Raw genomic sequence first — 12,806 nt, forward strand, 5'->3', positions numbered from 1 at the left:
AACTTTTCTATATTTATTTTTCTGTAAATTAATATTTAACTTCCATATTTAGTGATGAAAGCAGGTGAGGTGAATTGAAAAGAAAAGCTGAGTAACAGACATTTAATCAGTTTTAATTATCTGTGCAATTGTGAAAGTAACTTTGATACATTTTTATTTTTTTGGCCAAAATATTTCCCTGAAGTTGCCAACCTGCCATAACTCTCATTTCAAAAGCAGATTTCCAAGGTAAAACTTAGGCCAGTGTTTCTATTTTTGCGCCTTTTCACGCTGCGTGCGTTAATTCAACAACAGGAAGTGGAGGGAAGGTGACGGGACTTTTCCAGGGGAGACGATTGAAACATCAGCTGTGTGTTCAGCGCCTTCATTTGCACATTATCTGATACGTGTGCAAACATCTTTATCACACGTCAGTTCCAGCGAACACATCGCTGCATCTTTCCCGCACAGAGCTCATTCATTCATTCATTCATTCATTCATTCATTGGTTCGTTGTCTCGTTCATTCAGGTTTTATGGTCAGTTCTCTAGTGTTGTCGCCTCCAGGCAGCACAGGAAACAGAAACCACAGACACACAGTTGGTCTGTCACAATCCCCTGGCGACTATCTGGAACTTACAGCGTTGCTCAAWGCTGCTGCTGAAGTTTCACTTTGACCTCAATGATGTCAGTTTTCTAGGAATGACCMAAGCTGGCCTCGAGCTTCCACCTAAAACATCAGCAAAATTAAACAAGTTGTTTCTAAATGAGGAAAAATGCAGGCTTTCATTTCTCATTTYCTTTTATTTCTGGGGTTTCTTGTGTTTGTTTATAAATATTAAATGAGATGCGATAATTTCCAGTCATAGACAAAACAGCGTTTACTGGAAAACATGAGGGTTGTGCGTTCAAAGAAGAGACAAGGCCGTTTATGTTGCGTTTATTTCTCTTTACCTCCATCTTGTGGCTGAAGGTGGAACTGCACATTCATTCCRGCCCCATTTTGAWGTTTTCATGAGTTTAGATTGTAATTTATCCAGACTCTGGATTTCTTATTGACGTAAAACATATTAGTAAAGGCTGCATTTCAGATCATAATTGGAGCTCTTCTGATAATGAAATTTATGAATTATTTTAAACTTAAAGTTTGACGATAAATTTGGGATTTTTTTTACTGGCTGTTTGGTTTTCCACTTTGTTTTCTGATACACGAAAGGCTCTGTTGTTTATATGAGATGTTATTGTGTTTTTTTTTTGCAGATCCACGCTCACTACGAGTTGAAGAAGGCGTCTCGCCACAGGAGGAATCTGGCCATCACGGGGGGCGTGGCCCTGTCGGTCATCACCGCCCCTGTCATCGCAGCCGTCAGCGTTGGTAAGAAACGCCGGTGAATCTCTGCTGCTGCCTGAACTCAAAGACGGAGCAGATCTTCTAAAAACCTTGAACTGCTCCCAGGCATCGGCGTTCCCATCATGTTGGCCTACGTGTACGGCGTTGTTCCCATCTCGCTCTGCAGAGGAGGCGGCTGCGGCGTCAGCCGAGGGAAGGGCCGCGGCGTGCGAATAGACTTTGATGAAGACGACGGACCAATCACAGGTGAGCTTCAATCAAACGTTAGGCTGCATTCACACCAGTTTAGTCCACCATAATCCAGCTCCAGTCCGTTTGCGTAGAAAGTCCGGTTCGTTGTGGGAGGTGTGAATGAGCAATCGAACTCTGTCCACCTACAAACGCAGGTCTCAGTTAGTTGAACTGAACTCTGGCGGGGTCTGAAGTTAAGAACAGCACATGGCATTCTGGGTAAATAAAAACCTCAACAAACTCGTGAGTTTAGCACTAGCAGGAGAAATGGCTCCTGATCAAAAGAGAAATCCTCCAACCGCTAAAGTCTGACGCAACTCCATTTTTGTTTCCATTTGGTGAAGAAGAAAGTTCTTCTTCAGAGGTTTTTGTGTTGTTTCCTTCAGTGGTTCTTGGTGCAGCGCCCCCACAGGCCAGGAGGTGAATAAGCTTTTCAAAGTGTTTGGTTGGTTTGATGCAATGGTGGGAAGTAACGAAGTACAAGGACTTCGTTACTGTACTTAAGTACAGTTTTTGTGTATCTGTACTTTACTTAAGTAGATTTAATAATGGATACTTTCTACTTTTACTCCACTACATTTTACAGTAAGCATCTGTACTTTCTACTTCACTACATTTCTACAAAACTGTCGCGTTACTCCGTTAAAATGTGACGTTCAGGAAGTTAAAGCCACGTCGTAAAATCCAAGCATTATCGTGTTTTACGTGTCTGTTGTCACCCATCGCCTCCACCTTTACTCGCACGCGGAGCTCCAGACCTGCGCTGTGGTTTTGCTGCATAAATTGATATGGCGACATGTAAAATCAGCAGCGCTTCGCTTTCACAGACGGTGGGACTTCGTCCAACTTTTAGCGTCACTTGGAAGGAAAGCTTAAAGAAAGGTAAGATCTGTGGACGTGGTGCTAGCAAAGCTAGCTGTACAGAGAGACATGTTGCATCTGATGAAAAAAAGTTGTCACTCATGCGCTGAATTATTGTGTGGAGGTTTTGACTGAGGTGTCGCATATATGGGACAACGCTGTGACCAAAGTCTGCAATATAGTGATATGACATCTGAACGATCCGATTCTTCTGGACGGATCTTTACTAAGTCCTAAGGACTGAAGCCTCACTGAGAGACGTTCTTTGTTCTTGTGTACACTGCGGTAGCTATATATATATATAATCGCTGAATAAGTAAAAGTTGAACGTATGAACACAGAGCATGCTCATTGCTCATTGATTGATTTCATCTCCTGTCATGGTGGCAAACATTGCAGTGGGAGGGAGGATGAAAACAGTCACGATGCTCATTCTGCTTGGTTACTTGTTGCGCCGTTGGACAGTGTTCATAGTTGAACGTTATTTACCGTTAATTGCATGTTTCAGTTGTGGTTTCTGACCTGGGCAATATGGGCAACCGCCCAGGGCGTTATTTTTCTAGGGATGGCAGGAGACATCTGCGGATTGTAGCACAGCGATGAAAGCAAAACAGAATGAAGTGAGTTTTAATTAATACTGGTTAAATTCATTTCAGCTCTTAAGTATTTAATATCTAGTTGTTTTTATGGGAATGTGAATCTTTCAGATCAATCTGAAAACCAATTTTGATAGGTAAACTTAATGTTATTGTGTCATTTAGCGCGGGGCGCTGGTCTTGGGTTCGGTTGTCTTGACTACAACTCTGCTACATGGCTCCTTGGTTGCATGTCCTCCACCCTGCCCGCACCTTCTTTACATCCCCTTTCAGTTAGATTTCTTTCTAAATAAATGTGACTAATGAAGTTCATGCTATGTTAGGACAGGAGACAAAATGTTTCCATCCCTGAAATTATGATTCATAGAATCACATATCTAAGTCTAAACTGTTACAGAGAATAAACACAATAAGAACATGTTTAATCTGTGGTAGTGTTAATTAAAATGGCACATTTCTGATGTATTAAAATTAAATACGATCGGCACACTTAATGATATTAGCGATTAGGTAATGCATTCAGCGAGTACTTTTACTTTTAATACTTAAGTATTTTTCAGGACTTTTTTACTTTTACTTAAGTAAAATGTTAATGTGGTACTTTGACTTTTACTTAAGTACATTTTTGACTGTGTATTTGTACTTTTACTTAAGTAAATGTTTTGAGTACTTTCTCCACCACTGGTTTGATGCCAACCAAACTCTCAATGTGAAAGCAAAAAAATAACCAACTTGGCTATTTCAGTATTCAAACTGAATCTACTGACAACCAGACGTGAAAATAGCCAAACAGATTTATCTTCCGGGTCTGACTGGGGTTATTTTCTCCGTCTTTCTCCGCAGTGGCGGACGCGTGGCGAGCCCTGAAGTCTCCGAGTCTCGGAGAGAGCAGCCTGGACGGAGCGGTCAGCGGTCTGAGCACCACGTCCCCCAGTGAGGGCCTCTCTGTGGCCCCTGGGAATCTGGGGGACACTCCGCACTTCAACACGCTGGCCGGCGGCGCTTTGGGGACCCGAACCAGCAAGTACAGCAGGTAAGGAGTCAGGTGGTTCTTTTTGATCCGGTTTTTATTGACTCTAACCGATCTAACTGATATCCTGACTCGGATGTTTTCGCCTTGCAGGCTGGAAATTCAACCAGGGGAACTGGCTAAGGAATCAGCCCAGAGAGAGACGGGAAGTCTGGGAGCAGGAAGTGACTGCGCCAGCACCCGAGGGATGGCCGGATCCATCATTTCCTCTTACACCTTACCCGACAGGTGAGAGGATGACTGACTGGACGGCATCCTGGTAGCTTTCACTAAGAACGAAGTTAGCTTTTTGGAAACATTTTCACTGGTGTAAAATAAGGACAGTGATGGGACTAAAGGTTCCCGACCTGTCAGTCCTGAAACAGCAGCTGGCAAAGAGGTCCAGAAGTTGGCCTCTGTGGTGGTTCAACCTTTTCATTTTAGATTTTTGGTTTATATTAGAGCAACATAAGCTGCACATTTTTCCAGAAACATCCTGGTTTCAGCTGCCTCTGCTCAGTCACTGGCGGTGGAGAGATGAGCATTAAATGCTCTTTGGCTCATTTGCATGTCTGTTCTCTGGAAAACGGATGTTATGCAAAGTGTAAACATGTAAAAGAAACATGTTTTCACACTGCGGTTCATGTAGTTTTAATGTTTTTGGGAATTGGGGCCATTTTGTATTAAAAGGAGAAACATATTCTTTAAAATTTAGTGTTGGTAAGAGCTTACTTGTGGGGAAAACTCATTGCAGCTGGCCACCAGATACATGTCTGATGAGGAGTGAGCTGTCAGTTTTGAATATAAATTGAATATATCATTGTATTCCTGGATTTTAAAGGGCGTCAGATCTTTACGCCTCACGCTGACTGACTCGTCTTACATCTCCTCAGGGACTGCACCAACCTGGAGATCCAGGTGGACATCGAGACCAAACCCAGCCATCTCTGCCTCACCAGTGAGGAGGACCTAGCTCCACAGCCGAGCTCTGCTGCCATGGCGACTGCCTCAGGAGGGGAGGAGCCTCAGGACTGCAGCTCCAGGAGGGGCGGGGCTTTGGGACTGTCGCCAGGGGCGTCAATCAGGGAGGGGCTCAGAGACGTGACCCTGGCCCAGCCGGAGAGCATCCGCAGCGACCTGGAGATGTCGGACACTCAGTCGGACGACATCGCGGAGCTGACGTCGGACGACTGCGACTCGCCTCATCCTAAAAGCTGCCAGCAGCTGCAGCCTCCCTCCTACAGATCCCTGAACCCCCCCACCGACGGCCTTCACTGTCCTGCGGACAGCAACGTCATCCTGTACGTCTGAGAGGCACAGCTCTCAGGATTGCACAAAAACTGACAAAATCCTGAACATTTACCTTCAAACTTTGTTTCCTTTTCCTCCTGTCATCTGTCATCAGCTGCTTTAAGGTCTGAAACACAGACAGGTGTTTGTTTCCTCCCGTCTGTCTTATCGATCTACCGGCCAGCCTCCTTCCTGAGTAAATGGTCAGGGTTCTACCTCTGAGATTTGTTGTTTACTCCTTGGTGCAAAATGCCTTGGCTTCTTAAGCAAAAAAAGAAAACTATAAAATGAAACAAAAAAGTACAAATTTATAGGAAAAAATGCGAAAATGAAATGTTAACTTGGGGTGAAAGTTACCAAGAACAGCAGAAAGAATCAGATTGGTGAAGAAACTGATGCGTGTTTGAATGGAGACTTACAGCTGTTGGCTTTTTTCTGCTTCTGCTGTTTCTGCCACCAACAAATGTATTTTATTTTATTTATTTATTTTTGCATCGTGCATGAGTCTGCATGAGCCATTTCTCACCTGGAGGTTTTAAAAAGGCAGCGGGTTTCTCTTATAGAGTTTACCTTTAGAGGACGAAGCCGCACTTGGATGTCGCTTTTCCTGCCGGAAAGAGGATGAGGAGGGTAGAGGAGGAAGGAAGGGAGGAAGGAAGGAGTGAAGGGTAGAAGGAAAGGTTCGCACACGCTGCAGAAACAAACAACTGAGAGATCTGACGACAATGGAGCAAAAAAAACTCAGAGCAAAAGAAACATTTATACAAATCTGAACCAAGTCTGAGTCTAAGATGATTTTTGTAGAAACTACAAAAATAGCCAAAAATATTTAGCTGATTTTATCGTTGCTTAATTGTTTGAAAATGTTTGTAGCAAAACTACTGAATAGTTTTATTTAATTAAAAAGTATATTCTAGTATCACATAAATCTGTATCTTTAGTGTGACAATCACAGATTCTTCCTTTGTCTACTCACCCTGGACAAAGGAAACTATTGATTGTTCTCAAGTATAAAGATATCGATATCAGTTATCGGTATCGTATCTGATGCTGTTTGTATCCTTTGATTTAAACTTACTGAAGACTCGTTAAACCAAAAAGTATTTTCAGACAGAAATATTTACCTGAAGTACTCAAAAAACTTATTTCAACGTGTTATTGTTGAGCAAATTATTGGTCATGACTGAAACAGAAATATCAGTATTAGTTATTGATTATTGGTATCGTATATATCATGCCGTTTTGTATCCTTTGATTTAAACTTAAAAAAGACTTGCAAAACCAAAACAACTCCCTTTGAAATATTTAAACAAAACAATAAATTTATTTGAATATATTATTAGTGAGCAAATTATTGATTATTCCTGAATCAGGTATTGTAATATTGATATCGGTTATCATTAATCGTATATTGTGCCATTTTGAGAGGCGTCCTTTGATTTAAACTTTCTGAAGACTAAGAGAAAAAATTCCCTTTTTAAACAGAAATATTTATCTAAAACAAACAATAAACTTGTTAAAACATGTTATTGATGAGCATTATTATCGGTAATTGCTGAAACAGGTATTGTAATATTGGTATTGGGTATCAGTATCGCATATCGTACCATTTCATGTCTTCTGACTTACCCTTAATGGAGACACGCTAAACAAAAAGAAAAAAACTTTTGGACAGAAATATTTAAGTCAAACAAATTTATTGAAAAATTTTATTATTGAGCAAATGATTGATTATTGCTGAATCAAGTATTGCTATATCGGTGTAGATAATCGTCCAATTATCTGAGATGTTGTTTAATTTTAACTTTCTGAAAACTTTTAAAGCAAAAAATAAACCCTTTAGTGAAGAAACATTTACCTTAAACAAACAATAAACTTATTTGAGCAGCTGGTTTAAATCATTTCTCATAAATTCTCATTTTTTAGGTTAGGTTGTTCACATAATGCAATAAAAATCACTTTTAGCTAGAACCTGAACTGTCCGGCTGCTTTCCACACATTTCGTCCGTCAGAACTCTCTCTCACTTTGTTTCTGGTCCGTGTCGTGGTACCAGTCTGGACGCTCACTAACCAGCACAGCCCAGCTGGTTTTGGTGGTTCTTGCCTTGTAAAATCGCGCCTGTCTGACCCAGTTTTATGTGCATGAATGACAGAACATGTGATGAATGTATTTGTGCGATCCACTTTGTCATTTCTTTTGACTGAGCACTTGTGCACTTTATCTGAATGTCTTATTTATCTTTTTTAATTTGCTTGACATCATCTGTTGCTGTAAACATGTTTACTTGAGTGAAAAACAAAAGTCTGTGGTACAACCAAAAAAAGGAGCCTTTCTGTTGGATGGAATGAGAGAAACGTTTGCCTCCAAAACTTTCATCACTCAGTATTTTTGACCTTAAATTGTATTTTTTTGGTGTCTTTTTTTTTTTTTATCAACGCTGTGATGCAAGAACTAAGCATAATTTATTATTTTTCATTCCTTTTTATAACTTTGTGTCGCTCTGGTCAGCCAGTATCACATCGTTTTGGAGCCAAACCGTGAGCTTCTCTCAGTCACGGCTTGACCTGTTTCTTAGCTTTGGATCACCTCCGTGCTTCTGTTTGAAAAGGTTCCCAGGAACCTTTTTCTTCATCTCAGAGTAGCTTTATGGATTCTGCTGCTTACGTGACTTGGCGGTGCTGTTTCTGTCTACACACGTCACTGGTTTTTTGCCTATCTTTCAGAATAAACGAATGTACCACAGACGGAAAACTGGGACTTCCTGAAAGAGTCCGAATGAGTGTTACGTCCCTTTAGGAACACAGGTGGTTCTGTCTTTATTTGAAATGGTTTATAGATAGCAATATTTAAGTGTTATAACTAAAGGAACTGTGTTTTGTTTTGTTTTTTTGTTCTTGTTGCTGTTAAAGCCTCGGTCTGATGAGAGGCTGCACATGCAGGACTGTGAGAGAGTGGAGTTTCTTGGGTGGGGGAAATTAATAAATAAACACAATTTTATGTTGCACCAAAGCCATGTTTGTTTGTCTGTTATAATAGCCATAAAAAGCAATGATTTTGCTGCACAACTTCACATCAGCTGTTTTTTCCTCCATTGACTTGCCAAACTTCTCAGAGTGTAGACATTTTATTCATTAAAATTTTTGTGTGTATTATGTTTAAGACATTGATTCGTTGGGATGATAACAACTAAACTCCATCTCAAAATTTGTAGCAAACACCTGCAGGCTTTAAAACTTCATAAAGTCTAAAAAGCATGATACTGCCTCCACCATGCTTCACTGTGGGAGTGGTGTCTTGTCAGTGATATACCGTATGGACTTGTGGTTTTCTGAGCTTTAATTGCAGTCAATTCTTCCTGCAATTGCTAAAAAGTTTATGCAATTATAACAAAAACAATATGAAAACAATAAAACTCTTTACATAAAAATATCCTTCAAATTACTAATTCGTCAGATGCAAAAAAAACAGGCAAATAAAATATAATTAGAGAGTAAGAAAAATATACATTTTAGATTTTTTTTTTGTCACCGGCTTCTACACCCCGGGTCCTCCAGGAGGCGCTGTTGCATCTCGTAACCGGGTGATTAGCCCAGAAGAAAACGACTTTGCGGCTGGGCCGTTTGTTTAACTGCCGTAAAGCGGAGGAAGGTTAAAGTAACTCGGATAAAAGCGTCAAAACAGGGTAAATTAAGACGTTTGAATGCTTTACTTTGACTTTTTTGTTGCATGTAATGCAAAAAGCGGATCATCAGAGTTTAGTTATTTGGTATAAAATCGTATTTTTGTGTGGATTTAGGCCCCGTTAGCATTAGCATGCTGTCATTGAAGGAGAATCTGTGGACATATTTCAGTCAGTAGCTGCAGTTAAATCAACTATTCTCCGCTCTAATTAGATCCTCGCTACTCGTTATATAAAGCCTTATGTTTATATATTTTATAAACGTTTTTGTTTTAAGTTGACTAGACATTCCCGAGCTTCTTGTGTGTGTATGTATCTGTTAGCCGCTTGGCTAACACGGAAAATCTTCAGTGTAGCCGAAGAGTCTTTTCTTGCTGTTTCCGGATTTTAGCCCACTTTAGAATTGTTTTTGTTAATTTAAAGTCTTTTTACTACGTCTAGGAAACTTCTCTGCGCCTTTTGTTTCAGATAAATGTCATTTTTGTTCATTAAGAGAAACAATTTTTCATTGATCGTATGATGTATTAGAATAACGGATTTATTTAGACTATTAGGGATATTTAGTAATCATTAGGAGAAAGATGCACTGAACAGTCTTTTTATTTTTTTGTATTTTCATATGACAAACAGAAGAAAAAAGGACAGTTGTTTAACTTTTTCCTTGGTGTAGCAAAGTTGACAATTTGAAGATGTAAAATGAATAGATAACAGAATATTGAATGTGTGAAGAGTGACTGCAGTGATGTTAGAACATAAGTATTATTTCAACCAAATTAACATTTTTCAAAATGACGGGGATTCTTAAGGTGATCTGTTAATTTTATATAATTCTGAACTTTCATCTATGAATGTGTTGACATAAAATTGAGTTGAATATAAAAGGTTTTTCAAAATAAAATCTTTCTTTCTCTGTCTTTTCTGCCTCCCTTCCTTTTCTCTTTCTATCTTTCCTTATTTTTCTTTTTTTCTGCCTTCCTTCGTTCCTTCATTATTTTCTTCGGTCAACCCCTGTTGTTTTGTGGCTAACTGCTCCTGTTCTAGATTGTTCTAGGGCCTGAATCATCTTTTATTTAGATTTTTTTTTTAGAGTTAACTGCTTCCCATCCAACCTTTCCTCCATCTTTTGTTTTGCTCTCTTGTTGGCAGCATCATGCCGCTCGTGGACATCCAGTCATGGCTCGGCATCAACATGGACCGCTGGATGCTGCTGCAGAGCGGTGAGCAGCCGTACAAGCAAGCGGCGCGGTGCCACGCCTTCGAGAAGGAATGGGTCGAGTGCAGCCACGGCATCGGCCAGATCCGGGCCAAAAAGGAGTGCCAGCTGGAGTTTGAGGATTTCTTTGAGTGCATGTACCGTAAGAAGACGGTGAGTCCCTCTGGTAGTAAACTCTTCAGCTCCAGGTGATCTAAGCTTTGACATGTATCGGACGTATTGGGACAGAATCAGAACTTCTGCTAAATGAGGTCAATAAAAGCTCAGTTAAACTACATGTCGTTTTTTAAAATGCTAGAAATCGTTCCAAATGTGTGGAAAAATACAAATAAACATGTACATTTATTATTTTAGTAATCAATTATTCAGATAATTAATTGGATAAAAAAGTGGTACATTCAGCAGATTTTTTATTCAGCCACTCCAGTCTCTTTATACAATATTACAAATACATTAAAAGATGCAAATCAATAAAAACATTTTAAATAAACTTTTAATTGGCTAAATTGCAATAAAGTATTCTCTTGGTGAACTCTTGATTATTTATAGTAAAGAATGCATCTGGAGCGAAAAACTATTTTCTTCTCGCCTTGACATCGATACGATGAAGAGCTGATCTGGTGATTGTTATTCAGTTAATTATTTTTTTTTCTTTTACGTAAAAAGTCCCAAGCCGGAACCTTTGTATTCTGTTTCTTGTACACCATGAATCAGACGCACAACATCCACAAACAGCAGTTATGGAAAACGAAGCCGTTTCTCGGCCCTCTGGTTTTTCACTTCTGCTTCATAACGATCTGATCAGATGCAGGAAACGACTGTTGTTGTGCTCAAGTCATGAAAGGAGTTAGCAAAGCTTTTCAAGTCTGAAATAGCATCAATGCTAAACATGTTGCTAATGCTAATGTCAGCGTCCACAATCCACGTTTCTAAAGACGTTCCATGAATGATCAGGAGTTCCTGAAAGACTTAAACTTTGAACTTTGCTCCAATCTGATGGTTGAAGAACAGATTTAAAACATCACATTTATTTGTTGTTTCCTTCATGTTTATTTTTTTCAATAATATTGCAACAAAAACGGTTCTTGAATTGAAAATGTTGCTTATTTTGTTGATGCATAGTTTTCAATTTATTACTTAGCCTTCTATTAACTAAATTAAATGTTTTAATGGAGTCACACCACTGTTTTTATTTTTATTTTGTTAAATTATGACTGAAATGTAACTGTTTATCTGAAGTTTCCTGCATCCTGGTCCTCTGCGTCCTCCATGTTTGAGGAGCATCCTGACATGGAGTCGGTGCCTTTCATCCTGTTATCTTCACCTTTGACCTCGTCTTTTCTTTGTCCCTGCAGCGTCAGAGGATGCACACCATCCGCGAGCAGCGTGACAAACTGATAAAGGAGGGGAAGTACACACCGCCCGCTCACCACACCGGCCAACCCGACCAGAATCCATGAAGGATCTGACCTCAGCTCAGTTTCTGTCAGATTTCACCATTTCCTGTTCCGCTGTAAAAATGTGCAAATAATAAATGTTAATACCAACCGTTCCTGTTATGTCGTCTTTCCTTGTTGTTCCATGCGAACATGAACGTTATCAGTAGGATCAGATTCTGTTTTTTTCTTTTGTCATAATTAAATGTTTCAGATAATAAAACAAGAAAAATTAAATGTATGGTATGTAGAGCCAATTCATAAATGTTATCTCAAGGCACTGAAAGGTCATTTCAATTCATTCATTCATACATTCCAATTGATCTTAGTTATCAAACAGCATAATAAACCCAGCAGATTGCATCGAGTCAATAGTTGCGTTTCCATTCACTATATAATTGCGCAAATTTGAATTACGAAAATAAATTTGCTTAATGCAAATGCGCCAATGTTGAAACAAAGTTCTGACGTGTTTTTTGTCGGCTGTTTGAAAATTGATGTATTTCGCTGAACTGAAATGAAAACACTTATCGCGTGAGTCATGTGATCAATGATCGGATGTTACTGCCACCGGAAACCACGAAGAAGTCGACAGGAAGTAGTAGGAAGATGACGGCGCTGTATGTTTTTTCATTAACGAATTTATTCATATGGGATTTTAATCCCTTTTATTTAACGGAAACACTGCAATTGAGAAATTGTGTCTTTCAACATTAGCAGAATATCTACAAGGTTTTATGCACATTTGTAATGGAAACGCAGATATCTGTCTGCAGCATTCGCTCATCAGGGACGAACACGAAGAAAATGACCCGAGTGAATACAAAATGCAGTTTTTAAATAATCTGTATTTATTGAGTAGCCTGGATCTAAGTGGAAATAATGTTCTAATTGTTAAATCTTAAATACGCGATTGAAAAAACTTGCTTATTGGTCGTTTCACCAAAGACGATCGACCTGATTATGATACATGTCTAGAAACGAGAAATCATTTAAATCGAATCTGTTCGAAAGCAAGAAGTAGGCTAAAATATCTCGACAAGAAACACGTCTTGCTCTGAACTTAAGAAATTCCGATTCAAACAGATACATTTAATATCCAGCACCGCAGTAAAACATGTTAATGACGGAAACACCAAACGTTTTGTACGAAGGTTTTCT

The 12,806-nt window shown here is 39.4% G+C and overlaps 2 protein-coding genes across 2 annotated transcripts in view; both read left to right on the forward strand.

Annotated features, from left to right (window-relative positions):
- The window catches only part of rnf19b (ring finger protein 19B), a 42,639-nt gene extending 34,313 nt beyond the window's left edge, over positions 1-8,326 (forward strand). Inside the window, exons 4-8 of the mRNA XM_017307379.1 lie at positions 1,195-1,353; positions 1,435-1,575; positions 3,861-4,050; positions 4,141-4,275; positions 4,920-8,326. Of these exons, the coding sequence (XP_017162868.1) occupies positions 1,195-1,353; positions 1,435-1,575; positions 3,861-4,050; positions 4,141-4,275; positions 4,920-5,337 (1,043 nt within the window). The 3' untranslated portion in view covers positions 5,338-8,326. The remainder of the gene's footprint in view (positions 1-1,194; positions 1,354-1,434; positions 1,576-3,860; positions 4,051-4,140; positions 4,276-4,919) is intronic.
- Positions 8,327-8,887: 561 nt separating this feature from the next.
- Positions 8,888-11,761, forward strand: ndufs5 (NADH:ubiquinone oxidoreductase subunit S5). The gene is made up of 3 exons (XM_008422849.1): positions 8,888-8,999; positions 10,143-10,362; positions 11,565-11,761. Exons 2-3 carry the CDS (start codon positions 10,147-10,149, stop codon positions 11,667-11,669), a joined length of 321 nt encoding a protein of 106 aa, XP_008421071.1. The 5' UTR covers positions 8,888-8,999; positions 10,143-10,146; the 3' UTR covers positions 11,670-11,761.
- Positions 11,762-12,806: the final 1,045 nt, after the last annotated feature.

Source organism: Poecilia reticulata, linkage group LG11 (assembly GCF_000633615.1).
Source record: "Poecilia reticulata strain Guanapo linkage group LG11, Guppy_female_1.0+MT, whole genome shotgun sequence".
Classification (NCBI taxonomy): Eukaryota; Metazoa; Chordata; class Actinopteri; order Cyprinodontiformes; family Poeciliidae; genus Poecilia; species Poecilia reticulata.

Excerpts from the sequence above, each read along its gene's own strand:
- ndufs5 (XM_008422849.1), top strand. The coding sequence starts at position 10,147 with ATGCCGCTCGTGGACATCCAGTCATGGCTCGGCATCAACATGGACCGC. Across the intron at positions 10,363-11,564 it reads GCATGTACCGTAAGAAGACG|CGTCAGAGGATGCACACCAT; the intron begins GTGAGTCCCTCT and ends TTGTCCCTGCAG.